This window comes from Lates calcarifer, linkage group LG21, assembly GCF_001640805.2.
Source record: "Lates calcarifer isolate ASB-BC8 linkage group LG21, TLL_Latcal_v3, whole genome shotgun sequence".
Lineage (NCBI taxonomy): Eukaryota > Metazoa > Chordata > Actinopteri > Centropomidae > Lates > Lates calcarifer.
The window spans coordinates 24,756,496-24,771,313 of NC_066853.1; the positions used below are offsets into that span (position 1 = coordinate 24,756,496).

The window sequence follows — 14,818 nt, forward strand, 5'->3', positions numbered from 1 at the left end:
CAGTAAAACTGTCTTTTTCATTTGCTAGAGCTCAGGAACATACATAATGTATTTTATGTGTTAGCAATCAAAACCTTTGCTTGTTTACAATAAAACTCCAGACTGGGGCACTGTGACAAATTAACCATCAATGAGAAGCAGCAGCTATCAGTGATGGTTCCTACACCCAATTCATCACTTTAATAAGGTGTGAAAAATAACAACTGAGTTGCTTTTTCACAAAACATAAATATGTATCAGCCCAAACATTCAGTCAGTGACAGACTATGTTATTTATTTCTGGCTGAATTTAGGCTTCTGGAAACACTGAAACTCTTCTGTTTTAGGATAAGAGCAGATACCTGTGCAATGAGACAACTACTACACTCTCTTGAAGTACAACTAATTGTATAGACATTATTACTGTCACTTGCTGTATATTATAATTCAGTGATTAATTAGGTCACCTTTAGTTCGCCATATCTGTGTGTGCCACCATGTGTATAATAATGCTGCTGTGGCCTAATAATAATTGCGAATAAGCAGCAGAAGTGAATGGTTTAATTAGACAGGGGTAAGTGTGTTTGGAGTCTGTTCAAATAAAAAACTGCACAACTCTGACAGACCAAAGGATTCCTGAGGATGGTTGTGATATTATTCCAAGAGACATAAGTTCAGAAACTATGTGAAATGTCATGTTACCAGTTAAAAAGCACAGAATAGGTAATTGTGCACATTAAAAAAGGTAGTGGACCTTGAGGGTTTTGTAATCATGCTAAGATTAAGTTATGCTAAGTGAGGATCAGACTCGCTAGTGGGGAACTGCTCCCATTATTGTGACTCTTCCCTCTGTCAGACCTGAAGCTGTTTTGTGGCTTGTGGAAGACTCGAGCTGTTGGTACAAGACACGACTCCCTCTGTTTGTCCAGCCAAGCGGATCGTTCAAGACTTGAGGACAAAAACTAGGATATGATGTGGACTGAGGGAAGTGATGTGGCAGAGTGGGCAGGAGGAAGCTCCAGGTGCTTTTTCCACAAAGGAGACATTGTAGATGATCCCAGCACTGCTGCTATACAGCTCACACAAACATTTACATGTGTGGAAGGTAGACGTTACTTATAGACTCAATAGTGTGCCATCGGAGGTCATGGAGGAAGCTGCTCTCCACAAAAAAGCATCACTGCATGCCTGACATCTGCCAAAGAGCACTGTGACACGTCACAACACTAACGAAATAAGTGTTTTGTGGACTGACAAAACCTAGACTGAACTGTGGAACCGCTGTTCCCCAAGCATCCAAATCCTTGTTAATGTATTTGGAATGGTAGACCTGTTATGAGTTCCATTTTGTGAATTGGTTGTTAAAATTCAAATTTAAATGTTTAAATTTAAAATAAGAATGGATCAAAGCAGAACTGAGGGAGATCTCTCCTGAAAAGCATGGCTGACAGCAGGTAATAGCAACCTACAGGTCAATAAAGCACCAGCTCATCCTGGTGATAAATGTAAATGTTCAGTATATTTATAGCAGCTAAGTGTTTGTCTCTAATAGTTGAAAGGTAGGTGGCAGGTAGAGTTTTTTTTGGTTTGTTTTTTGGTTCATTAACAACAAACTTATGTGCAGTTACAGTTGAATGTTGAGTAAAACTGGCACCAGCATCTGCAGCCCAGGCTGATGAAGAGGGCCAAATGTCACATCATGTCTCAAACTATTGATGTGAACACAGAGCCTCTGACATGGCCTGTAGCTCCAGATGGCTACATCCCCAACTCCGTGATCCGGAGCTGGAGGTGGAAGGGAAAGGGATTCAGCCAAACAGACTTTCAGGAGTTCCCAATAAATTATCCGGACAGTTTGAGCACAAGAATTTTCTGGTTCATCCAAGAGGAAGAGGAAGAGGACGAGGAAGAAAAAATAGACTTTGTGAAAAGGAGGAGGAAAGAAAAGGAAGATAAGAAAAACAAAAAAGAGGAGGATAAAAAAGATCTGAAGGTGAAGGAGGGTAGGAAGAAAGAGAAGGAAGTTGAAAAAAATGAGAAAGAAAATGAGAAAAAAACTGGAGTGGAGAGAAGAAAGAAAGACAGGGAAGAGAAGGAAGAAGACAAGTGGGATAGGAATGACCTCCCGAAGCAGTCCCACAACATCCAGACGAAGACTAGTCTGCAGAGCCAGCTGAAAACATTTGATGATGGAAAACTGAGGCATCAGAGGCAAGAATTTGGTTCAACATACAGTTCAAGAGAGACTGTGAACTTCCTGTAAGTAGTAAAATTGAATAATCGTTTGCAGCTCTTCAGAACTTCTTGTGCTAGTTGTACAAATCCCCATACATTTTTCTAGACCAGCCTCCTCTCATGAAAATGGACCTAAACCACCAGGAGAGCTGAGGGAAGATATGAAACTTCAAGAAACCATCAGAGCTCCACTGCAATATGTCTCTGTGCCAAATAAACAGAGAACATCCAGTTTCATTCCCAGAGGTATTGGAAAATGATGCTGAAATGACATTTGAGAAGGTTATGGTTAGCACATGAGATTTTTTCATTTTGCAATATCTTCTCCATTCCTATAGATTGGTCAGAACCTCCAGTGGAAAGTCCTGTGGTGTCTGCAGATACTTTCATCCGAAATCAAGGTTATTGTCATTGAAACTATATTCTGTATATACCCATTTAATGCAGGATTACATTGGGCCTCATGCAAGAGCCACTCATATGAATAGAACTGTTCTTACCTGGCCTAAATTAGATATTTTTCTCATAATTTGTTTGGAGTTTTCTAGTAGTGGTTTGGATCTTCTGTATGAGTCTTGAACTCTGACAATAATAATATCTCAATCTGAGTGATCAACCTGCTTTTTCCGAAGATAACAAAGTCCATCTACCAGCACCTCTAGAGCTCCCTAATTACCAATTGCTAATTGCAGTATTATGGGGACTTGTGTGCCATACTATTTCTTGATTGAAAGCAGTAACCTCTTGAAGTTTCTAATGAGCTTTAGAGGTGCTGGTAAATGGATTTTGTTGGTTGGAGACTAGCTGTTTCCATCTCTCTCCAATCTTAATGTTAAGCTAAGCTAACTGGCTGTCGGCCATAACTCACAGCAAGAAAGTGAATTCATTAATTTCCCTAAACATCCAAATATTCCTTTGACATCACCTATAGTATATTGCACACATATATGCATTTTCTCATCCATTTGGACAAATGGAGAGGAATAGGGAACTTTATATGCATTTCAAGAGCATTAATAATCACATGGCACAAAGGCGCACCTCTTCATGAACAGGAGGTATTTATCAAGTTGTTTGTTTGTGCAGTTATAAGAGTTTGGTGAATCCAACATTAACACTTATATGAGAAAACCTCAGGAAAGAAGAATCATTTAGGATGTGAATAGAAACATGCTCTTGCGTGAGGCCCATTACATCGTACACTATTTAACAATAATTATTTGGATTTCACATTCTTTGAGTTATCTGTTCCTTTTCATAGCTGTAGAATCCAGGTTTACCACTTATCTACCACACACAGAGCCCAAAAACTGGGCCTCACATCCCCAGACATCTGCACCATCAATCCCAGAGGATCCTCATCCCCAACCAGAACTGAGGCCCCCTGAACCCTCTCCGATCAGAGATAAGAGGTTCCTACTGTCCTTGGCCAAGTATAACAACATCAGAGACCAGACACAGGTGCCTCTTGATCAAAAAGTCTTGAAGCTCTATAGGAAGTTCAAAGTCAGCAACAAACACTTGACACACCATGGAAAACTCTCTACCACTGCCTCTAGAGCTTTGAACTCCACTATTCGGACTGATACTGGAGGGCTGAAACTGAGCGGTGACCCATTCTGTTCTGATTACCACAAGCTAGCAGCAACATTGGCCACTACAGAGCATCCAGTAAAGTCCTCCAATGATAGACAACTTCCAGCATCCATATCCTCAGTCCAGCCTGGCCATGTAGCAGCACCTCTGAGGGTGGTGCAGAAGATTCAGATGAAAAACACCCTGAAGTTGGCCTCCTCCCATTTCCATCATGTGATCCCAATGGCCTCCCAGCACAGCTTCTTTACTTTGAATCCCTGTGGAAAGACTCACTTTGGAAGGCTGCAGTTTGACTGGGTGAGGGGAGATGAGAACGACAAGCTGCTGAGAGCATCTGCTCATATAGTTGTAGATGACAACATGGTTTTGTAACATCTTAATACATCTGCTTAGCAGTTGGCCAGCTCTTGCACCATTTCATTATGATTCATTTGGCTGAAAAATAAAATAATCTGTTGTGCATCATTTTGGTCATATACTACAGTAATCTAGGTTTGGGATACCTTATTTAAAAACCAGGACCATCTAGGGATGGTGAAGCTGGTTGGTTGTTTCTCCTCTTTGATCCAGACTGGAATATATCAACAAATATCAGGTCAACAACAAGTGTCATCTGATGTATGATTAATAACAACACAAAAACTGGACAGTTATAACACACATACTTTTATTGACTTGGTATCAGTGTTTCTAATTTGATATGACATTAACATAAATGGCAAAACATCTGGACTGTACTGAGCACTGTAACAAAGAATCTAAATAGGGAAACATTCTATGTTAACTCGTACAGAATTTAAAGCTGAAAAACAAATATGGCTAATGTTACCTCACATTGTCTCAGGAGGTTTAAATTAAAAATAATATACAATAAAGACCTATAAAAGAAATACAACAACACGCTGGCTGTGCAGTGGGTTTACTGATGGAGAATGAAACTCTGTGATTTTCAAAGAAAAAAAAACAACGTAGTTCTATGTAAGGCAGACATACAGTTTATTTGGGTAAAATGATACATATGCTGAGATGGCACTCTGATAGAAACTATAAAGTCAAACAATGGCATTTCAGACATGTGTATTTCATTAGGCAAATTGTTAAGGTCACCATGTTTAAAAATCTACTGCTTTTGGAGACACGGAGTACAGCATATTACATTACAGCAAATGCAAATGGTTTTCATTCATTTTTTTATTAATTATACAGAAAAAAATGTAGACTGCTCAAATTTTGAATTAACCTGGAGGAGCCATACCAAAATACATTGTATTCACCAAAACATATACTGTCATAATTATTATTTCTATATGCTGTAGGCCTAATTACGACTTCTCTTATTTTTGTCTTTTTTTGGTGAATGCAATGTGATTCCATTGAACTACAGCACATCATAGCACCATCAGCATGAATGAGTCCATAATGGCCGTGGGTATGTGACAATACAGCTGTAAAATACTTTAATGATTAAAAACTGTTCAGTTAATAAAGGTCTATTTTGCTAGCTTCTATCTCGAACACAACAGTAATTTGTCCCATAGCCAGTGCATGAAAGCCAATGAGTAGGTCTGCTTCTGTGCCCTATATCTTTGAAACAGTCCTTTATACTACTGTGTAACTACAACTGTAGCATCTACACCTTACTTAAAAACTCATCAGTGAATGGGGAGTGTGGTGCTGCAAGGCATTCTTCAGAGATATTACACCCACTTTTTGAGATGAATATCAGCAAAGCATAAACAGGACAAACATTGCTATTCACCAGCCCAGTGCACATTTAAAATAAGTAGATTCAGTAGAATCAGTAGAACAGTCATTTAGTGAAACTGAACATTGAGTATGCTCAGTACAAAGCTGCACAAACATGGTGTCACTGTGCCACAGCTTGAGTAAAAGAAAATGCTCCCTACAGCTTATCATAATGAATATTAAATAAACTCTCTCTCTGTGGAAGAGGTAGCTAGCACACTTTTAAAATGTGGCAAACCTCCTCAGCTGAAAATGTGACATTCAACATGAGCTGAATAAAGATTATGCAGAAAAAGACTTTTGTTTTAGGAGGCCAACATAAGAAAAGACCACACAATAACACAAATTACTCGAATGAATAAGGTCTGATCAAGTACTTGTAAATACGAGGCTCAAGAGAGTCAATGATGACTGCTGGCAACAGGTTAGAGCTGATGACTGAAGGACCGAATTTACATTTCTATTTACATTTCTCAACTTTCACACCTAAATGAGCCCCATTCATTTCACTGCAGAATTGCCTGCATCAAAGCAGAAAATGTGCCCACATACTTGGAAACTCGTCTTTGGTACCATCAAAACTCAGCTCTTCCAAATGAGAAAGCAGCTAAAAGCTAAGAAGTGGAACTCTGCTGTAACAATATTGGACACTGATCAAACATCCTTGGGGAAATGTATTTGAGACTGCTGAGTTTTCGTGGCATTCCATTAACTGAGAGACTGATACTATACTGATAAGCTTTAAAAAAACAAAGGGTTTTTACCATGAGGATATCAGCCAGTGATGGTACACTAAGAGCTGACGACAGTGTTTGAAGGCCATTTTGTGTTACTCACTGATAATCCCAGTAAGGCAGTTTCTACATGGCTCAGGAGATGGTTCCATGAGGTACTCTATGTAAGAGCAGGCTGGAACCAAGACCAGAGTGCTACAGACTGCAGTGATTCTGAACAAACTGATAATGACAGTCAATTGAGCAGCATTGACCAGACTGAGCACAGCATTGGTCCAAGTAGTGTTGGAATCCTCTATTATCTGCTGTTGACTGAGCTCACCTGGTACAAAAGGCGGACACTGCACCATCCAGCACTTTCTGCTCAAGTCAAATGTGTAATATGAAAAAAAGGAATTTGAGTTTTTACTTGATGCAAGGTTGTGACTGACTGCACTCAAGGACCCAGTCACCTCCGTAGCCCCGCCCCTCAGCAGAGCAGGATTATCTGGCATCATTGAGCTGCTTGGCCACCGTCAGGATCTCCTTGGCTCCTTTGCTCAGCAGTAAGTTGGCCAGGTCAATCCCCAGCCGCTCAGCTCTGTCCTGGGCTTCACCTGACACCTTGGTGGCAGTCACTCCCACTCGCTGGACCCGCTCATCCACATCTTCTAAACTCTGTCATATATAAACACATGATCAATGTTATGTTTCGTAGTTGGTACGAGGTCTGACGCACAAACAAAACACAGATTCTTTATGTTTGTGAACTTAGTGAAGACATTTCTGATGTGTTTTAAAACTAGGCCCCAGGCTGTTACCTTGTCAGCAGCAGCTATACTCGTCTGCATGGTTTCTTTCAGACTGTCTGATCCATCCAGGCTGTACACTGCCCCCGTCAGGTAGAGCTGGGAGAACACATCAATACATTGTCCTTTAACTTTTACAGCTAAAGATAAATACGTATCCACTTTTAGGTTTGGTTGTTTGTCTGACATCTGTTAAAAATTTGAGAAACAGCTGAACTGTCAGGGCTGACTTCTGACTTCTAGAGGCTTCCTTGACTTTAATTATGTCTCTCTATTAACATATTAATATGTATATACATAAACACACTGAAGTGGTTTCTGAGATATTATTTAAGACAAAGGGAGTAAGAACAACTGTGTGTGTGTGTGTGTGTGCACGCACGCAGGTCTGTCTCTACTCAGTATTCTTACCATTCTTACCTGGCAGTCTTTCACTTCTGTGTGAACAGCCACTGGAACGCTGCACCCACCCTCCTACAAATGACAAAATGTTAAACTCAGTTTTTTCCATGTCAATACAATAGGCAAATGAGTTGAGGAATGTGTGTGTATGTGTGCGCATATTTGTGTTTGTGTGTGTGTGGCGTACCAGTTGTCTGAGGAAGGCTCTCTCAGCTATGCAGCGTAGCACAGTGTCAGAGTCATGGAGGACGGACACCATCTCCAGGATGTCTGCATCTCTGGCCCGAACCTCTACTGCCAGAGCCCCCTGAAAAAGAAGTGCGCACACACACATTTTTATGTTGTTCATACCCATATGAATGTAGTGTGTTATTATTAGCAAAATGAAATTATCAATTATCTGCAAATACATATGAGCCATATTTTACAACCCACTATTCATACCTGTCCAACAGCGTACATACAGTCTTCAGGCTCCAGGATCTACCAGAGGAGAAAAATCAGACAGGTTGAAAGTCACATGAGACGGGTCATCAGAGAGACTCAGAGAGGATCTGATATGATCAGCATTGTACCTGGCTGATCCGGTTCTCCCAGCCCATTCTCTTGAGACCGGCAGCGGCCAGGATGATGGCAGCAAAGTCTGCCTTCTCATCCAGCTTCTTCAGACGTGTGTTCAGGTTCCCACGCTGAACACTACAGCTAAGGACAGAAACAAATATCCATCCCAGCTTCCCACCACCCTCCCTCATGAAAAAAATGATCCTTTAACCTGCATAACAGATGGTCTCTTGTGCATTAAAATCAAAATAATTTCCATCTTATTTTCAGCTATTATCATGTGCAGAGTGCCTTCTAAAAGGATACAATATCTTTGAACTCGAGGTGGGGGAACCTCTTCTTCAGCTGGGCAGCACGGCGCAGTGAACTGGTGCCAATCACACTACACAAACACACGGTATGAGGTCAGGTTATCCATATCTCTGATGTGAATGAAAACAAATGCAACCAGTTAAGATAATCCATTGGACAGTACCTGTTTTCAGGCAGAGTGTCAAGAGTTTTCCCCACATTTTTTGGATGTAGAACCACTGCATCGTGTGGATTTTCTCTCCTGAAAGCAACAAAAAAGGACAGTGAGTGGTTACAGCTGGTTTAAAGACAACCTACTAAAGCGATCTGCTGAATGGACAATAAGCAACATTTGACTTGTACTGAGCTCCAATATGGACCAATAGGAACTGCTCCAACAAAGACAGAGCTTATGTCCCAAACACAGCCTCACTATCTCCTCTACTCTGCTTCACTGACAGTGGCTTGTATTAAACAATAAAGCCCTCCTGATATGGTTTTAAACTACGTTCTCAACCACACTGGCACTTATATGGTCTTGAAGTCTTACTGTGTTGAATACATTTCCTCTCTCCAATTTTGGTAATTAGACATTTTTAATATGTTGAGATATAATTTCATTTATTCTAATATCTAACATCAATATTTGCTTGCTTGTCTTATTTTCCCCTGCTTTTTGCTAGTGCATGGCTACATGTCCTGGCTGTTGAACTGTAAAAACGGACGTCTTCTAGAAATGTTGACTCATCCGCTGCCATGGAAACACCCAATACCCTTTACTGAAAAATGGGAAATTAGTTCAATAACTGTTACTTTAGTTTTCTTGCACAACAAATTGAGGAGAATTAAAATTTCTCTTCAACTTTAAAGGGTCAATCCTGTAGAAATATTAGCCTATGTGCTAAAACTACATATGGTGTCATGTCAGGCTGTGGCAGTGTTGTTTCCATTTTGCAAAATCCTCCATCTTTGAACAGTTGACAGAAAACAGTTAACATAAAATGTTAACTGTTTTCTGTCTCTTACTTCAGCACAGCTCCAATAGTGAATCCTGGAGGCAGAGTGGTGGGAAGGTCTTTCAGTGAGTGAACAACCAGATCAACCCTGTAGGACAGAGGAACAGTCATGCATACATGCTCCTTTTATGTTTCTTGGTATAATACAGCCATTCAGTGGTGTGCCATAGTATATATATCGGAGGCTACAGAACAGAGACATCTGCAACATCTGAGGCTGCAGGAGAAATCAAAGGGTTTCCCTCTGCGTGGATTTAATCTGAAGCATGACATGGATGTTCTTACAGATTTTTTGAGAGGATGTTGTAGATAGAAAGTGGCCAAGTGAATGATGGTGACTTGTGTTACTGGGGCTGATATCAGTATCTCATTCAAAGTCATATAGCAGTCATCGTTGTTAATGCTGCTTTGTATGTAGACAAGCACATAAAAGCTAGTGATTTTACATACAGTGTTTGCTATGACAAAATGAATAAAATTCATAACTGTTGAATAATGTTGCAAAATAATTGTAATTAGCAGCTACAACAACAACAACAACAGAATCAGTCTTCTAAAGTCAACCCTTTCAGTTGACCTCTAACAGTTAGTGTCCATTGGTGAAACAATGCTGTGAAGACAGTGTGGTGTCAGCCACAGATGACACCGGTCACACTCACTCATTCCTCTCCAGAGCATTCTCCAACTCTTTGGTGAACAAACTCTTTTCTCCAATCTGCATTAAAAAACAGTGATTTTCTTTTACACTGAAAAGACGACATTTCCAAATAGGATGAATGTACCATATAATGTATATCATCAAGTATCAAAAGCATCATAAATTATTCTGCTAATGACAAAGAATAACTACAATGAGTAACGAGTATGAAACATAAAGAGCAGTAAACTTGAATGTTCTATCTACTGCTGATATTGGTTTCTTAAAATGTCTTTGCTTTGTGCCCAGTATGATAAACAAAACACATTGTCAGTCCCAGCCCCTAGGTGTTGCACATACTCATTCAAACAAGCTTTACCTTCGATAATGCTGTGTCAAGGATTTTGTCTCCTGTCGTTGACATGCCAACTGAAAGACAGAAGATAGAATGATTCAGTAAAATGATAAACCATAAATAACAGTGAAAATACTGAGAACAAGTCAGAAATGGAACCATGGATCAGCAGGACTTGGACAACTTGTTACATGTGTCCCATGTTATAACACAGAGGACAGTAAGGTGAAGTAACACACCTTCTGGTAGCTAAACTGGAGGGAAATCGGAGCATTCGAGTGCCTGTAACACCTAATACACTTTAACTGTTTAAGGGGATCATTAAGTCATTGCTTTAGAAAAGTAATGGCAACAAGATCATAATTGATTTTAGATCAGTGTGTATTAAAGACAAAAAAACCTGTGTAAATGTCAATAACCATGAAAGCCTCCTGTGCAGAAACTGGGATAATTTTGCAGCAGTTTTTGACATTGATAGAGATAATGATTAGCCAAATAAAAGGCCTCTGTGATGGTGCCAGCTGCTAAAATTTATAACACTGCTACAAAGTTCTTCGTTACATGTACAGTGCATTGTTTGTTAGGATCTCTAACAAGAAATGAAAGTTTGAGAAGATTCTGACTTATTTCCAAGTGGATGTCAGGGTACAGTTCTTTCAGCTTGTCCGCCACGCTGTCAGTCTGGATGCGAGCCAACTGGAATAGAAGAACACAGCAGTGCTTGACTTTAGCTAGACTGGACTGATACTTGTAAAAATTAAATACACTCATCCACAGAGTCCATGAACATCAAATCAGTATGACAGACTGGTGGAAGCCAGAGCTATGTTATCTCTGAAAGACAAGCTTCAGACATCTCGCTTTGCTGTATCTAAACCAGCATGGAGATCAGTGCAATATATAACTCACGATAAACTAACACATTGAGACACTGTGTGAGTTATGTTCAAAATCAAATTACAATTAAAACGTAGATCAAAGCCAACAATATAAATTGGAAGCCACTAGCACATGCCTATAAATTTTGTAAGCTTAACTGATTTAAAGCTCAGAATTCAGTCAATGCAATATTTTACCTGGCTTTTGCGGGTTCCAATCCGGATGACCCGGCTAACCTTGCCAGTCCCATCCTGCAAAAGGGGCAAAAGAGAAGTTAGCTGAAAGAGTTTGAACTCGCTTTCTGTGTAATCTCTTCCTGATATTCTATATATGATATTCTAGCTGATGTCCCTCAGTCACTGCTGCACATTTAAAGCCACGTCTGTGATGAAACATGTTCTCTGCTCGCCTCACCCTGATGTACTTGTAAGGTCCATCTTCCATAATTCTGTGTCCACACTGAGCGTCTGCACTGTAGAGGCTATTGTGTCCGCTGTGTGGCTGGGACTGCTTGCTGTGTCTTGGTAAGGAGCTGTGCTGAGGTCATATAGCCTCTAGATACTGAACAGTGGTCTTTTTTTTTTTTACCAGACACCACCCCCTCCTTCAGGACCTCCACCCCAAGATATCTCTGTTCCCCTTAGATAAGTGTGCCAATTCACGGAGTCCGTTATAAAAGGCAGGGAGGGGCAGCTAAGGAGGGTCCTGGGTATAAGGTGTGGTCATAAAACAGACAGTGTAAGGACACTTTCCACCTCTGACACTCTTTTATTTTCTGAATGGTCAACAGCCACCAGCATAAGTGCAACTGATGAGAACAGAACAATACTCTGAAAAAATGAAAATGTAAATTTCTCACTGCTGTTTTGAAACACACATTGAATAGTTTAAAGTTGTTCAAATATTTCTCTATGTATAAAATCAGCACAATGACATGTTTTAATACTGTGCACTGACATTATCTTATAAAAAACTGTCTACATGTATTAAAAACTGGTGATGAAAAACCAATAATATTTTTTTCAAAAAGTGATTGGCTACTTACATATACTTATATAAAATATACTTATATTTTGTTGGTTAAGCCTGGTAATAGAGGGTGGAGGCACATGATTGGCTGCAGGTTGAATAGGATTGGGGACAGCATTGTTACTAAAATAATATTATGAAATGAAATACACAAAGTGTCACCTGGGAAATGTACCAATATGAAACAAAAGATTTTCGACGAGAAATTTAAGAAGAATTTGATTAAATTATGTTACTGAAAATAGAGAAATAACATCTCATAACTACAAGTTGTGTTTTAATAGTTTACTATACTATTTGACAATTTTCATAGATATAATGTGTTTATTTTGTAATGTTATTATTTATGTCTAATTTCTTCTCCTTTCATTATCATCCTCATTCATTTTCTTCTTATCATGGGTTTCCACAGACATTGCACTCAGCCTGTCAAAACAGCCCTTTGAAGCTGCATTTTAAACTGTTCCTTCTCTTCTGTTTGTCAAGAAGTTACACTCAAAAATCTATTACTTAATTAAGACCCGGCCAAGGTTTCTATATCATAAAATGACTAAGTACATCTTCACAAAAGCTAATAATGGACGCTCCTCCATTCGACATCAGTGAAATAGCACATAGAGCACTTTATTTCTCAAAACTGACAACATTAAATTTTGTTTCCCATTCTACTGACACCAGAAATCCATAACAGACAGGACATTCTACAACCTTCACTTGAGGTCGTGAAACTAGAATTAAGGGCTGTGAGAGGAGGACACAGTATCAAGTGTTTCTGCTTGGTCTCTTCGCCGAATGCCATACACACTTGAAAAAAGTCAACCACCATGATATTTTTCGAGGCGTCGTTAGCAAACATATCTGCCAGGTCACATACAAAATGCACTTCAAAGTCAACACTACTGCCTGCTCACGCGCTTATTCAATCTCATATCTGTCAACGTTTTACAGACCACCCCCTCCTACTTTTTACTGTCCAATGGAGAACAGAGAACCAAAGCACATGTAAACGTTATCCAATCACGACGCTCCAAATGAAGGCGCATACGAAAATGGCGCTGGCCATTACAGCGAGCAGTGGGTATTTCATGCATGGTAGAAATTACCGGGTCTGTCTGAGAAAGACCTGCTGGAGATTTTTTCTCCTCGGACATGTCTGTGATCCGCTTCACTCTTCCGATGTTATCTGGATCAGCAGCGCGTTTTCCTTGACACTGAATCCATTAAAAATCGTGAAATCCTTGCAAATAGTCAGAGCGCTTCTCTCGTACAGCTAGCATATGAATGAACGCGGAACCTCTGATGTCATTGGACTGGTTAGAGGTCATTTCCTGGTTCCGTCTACCAGTTTCCTCTTGTGGAGAAAATGCGAAGAGAATTCACAGTCAAATAAAAATCTTGGTGTGCAATTTTTCTGATGTGGCTGTTTGAAGTCCCCAAATCGTGATTCTGTCTGAGGAAAAAGTGCAACAATTTACTGTCGACATTTGACTTTTTTTTTTTTATTTAGATGTGACCTGTTATATTACCGGTAGATCAACTTTGTTTCAACTTGTATGTCAGGTGCCACACCTGATTTATGCATGAGAATATAATACCATGTGGAGGTTCAGACAACCAGGGAGGGAGGGAGAGAAACACTAAATACAGATGGCCCACGTACTTGTAGCTTTCTTGAAGGGAATGGACCGTTTAAAACACACACCCCCACGCCTCTCAATGAAGAGCGGACAGTGAGGTTTACCCATTGACTGTATGTGGTTCTGCACTTTCTGTACACAGTTTAAATGATGACACCTGGTGACCAAAATAAGTTACTGCAACACTATGAATTCTGTATTATCATGGTGGAGTACGATCTAAATAGAGAATGGCAACATGTGGCACTATCAAATTAGACAAGTCAGAATTTAGGTTAGACTAGCCAGCTACAGTGACCCAGTGGTAAGCCTCTAAGTATAGGCCTTTCTCACAGCAGACATTTTGTTTTGTCATTGAAAAACAAAAGCACAGGTGTTACTAAAAACATAAACAGTGGCTCTGTTTCAGTAAGCCATGACAGTATGACAGTTTTTTCCAATGCATTCGCCATTAGATTAACTAATTTATTTAAAACGCAATTGAATTAATAATTGGGATACTGTAGGTCTTAAGACATGATTTTATCACACAGACAATATTCAAGACATACCTAACAGGTAGTAAAGCAGAACCCACCTTAAAGCCCTCATATCAGTTGATATCGTGCTTTAGTGGCACATATTGCCAAACAAACTTTCATTTTATTTTGATTAGAGAAATAACATCTGGCAATTCAGGACCAGTGTCTGACCTAAGTTTGTTGTAAAGATTTGGTACAATCCAAACTGCAGTCAATCAAGGATAAGTCATGTTTATATTGCACCACGTGGAATATTATGTGAGCACCGAGTTCAGCAAACATCCATTCCAACAACATCATAACTACATGATTATTCTAATGATATTCTAAAGTGTACCCAACTCTGTGCACCACATATTTACTACAGACTACACTACAGTAGACACAACGGCACATACAAATTGTGTCCTTT

At 39.7% G+C, this 14,818-nt stretch overlaps 2 protein-coding genes across 5 annotated transcripts; one reads left to right on the forward strand and one right to left on the reverse strand.

The window, feature by feature from the left end:
• Positions 1-1,375: 1,375 nt before the first annotated feature.
• On the forward strand, positions 1,376-5,571 carry LOC108894565 (zinc finger CCCH domain-containing protein 18). The gene is made up of 5 exons (XM_018693282.2): positions 1,376-1,433; positions 1,604-2,238; positions 2,321-2,460; positions 2,553-2,615; positions 3,476-5,571. Exons 2-5 carry the CDS (start codon positions 1,655-1,657, stop codon positions 4,180-4,182), a joined length of 1,494 nt encoding a protein of 497 aa, XP_018548798.1. The 5' UTR covers positions 1,376-1,433; positions 1,604-1,654; the 3' UTR covers positions 4,183-5,571.
• Positions 4,783-13,560, reverse strand: LOC108894566 (porphobilinogen deaminase). 4 transcript variants are annotated; one of them, XM_018693284.2, is made up of 14 exons: positions 13,352-13,560; positions 11,417-11,470; positions 10,964-11,036; positions 10,365-10,414; positions 10,008-10,063; positions 9,359-9,436; positions 8,517-8,594; positions 8,348-8,423; positions 8,056-8,169; positions 7,925-7,963; positions 7,668-7,787; positions 7,490-7,552; positions 7,091-7,177; positions 4,783-6,947 (listed from the first exon to the last, which is right to left on the reverse strand). In XM_018693284.2, the coding sequence occupies exons 1-14, from the start codon at positions 13,397-13,399 to the stop codon at positions 6,774-6,776; spliced, it is 1,110 nt and encodes a 369-aa protein (XP_018548800.1). In that variant the 5' UTR covers positions 13,400-13,560; the 3' UTR covers positions 4,783-6,773. The 4 variants fall into 4 exon arrangements, with proteins under 4 accessions (XP_018548800.1, XP_018548801.1, XP_018548803.1 ...); XM_018693285.2 differs by having other exon boundaries at positions 7,499-7,552; positions 13,352-13,559; XM_018693287.2 differs by lacking the exon at positions 13,352-13,560 and adding an exon at positions 11,634-11,970.
• Between the last annotated feature and the right edge of the window lie 1,258 nt (positions 13,561-14,818).

Bases quoted from the DNA above. Each gene is read 5' to 3' on its own strand.
- LOC108894565 (XM_018693282.2), top strand. From the start codon at position 1,655: ATGAAGAGGGCCAAATGTCACATCATGTCTCAAACTATTGATGTGAAC. The intron at 2,239-2,320 runs GTAAGTAGTAAA...ACATTTTTCTAG, and splicing joins AGAGAGACTGTGAACTTCCT to ACCAGCCTCCTCTCATGAAA. The intron at 2,461-2,552 runs GTATTGGAAAAT...CCATTCCTATAG, and splicing joins ATCCAGTTTCATTCCCAGAG to ATTGGTCAGAACCTCCAGTG.
- LOC108894566 (XM_018693284.2), bottom strand. From the start codon at position 13,399: ATGTCCGAGGAGAAAAAATCTCCAGCAGGTCTTTCTCAGACAGACCCG. The intron at 7,964-8,055 runs GTACAATGCTGA...CTCCTCTGGTAG, and splicing joins GGGAGAACCGGATCAGCCAG to ATCCTGGAGCCTGAAGACTG. The intron at 7,553-7,667 runs GTACGCCACACA...TGTCATTTGTAG, and splicing joins GAGCCTTCCTCAGACAACTG to GAGGGTGGGTGCAGCGTTCC.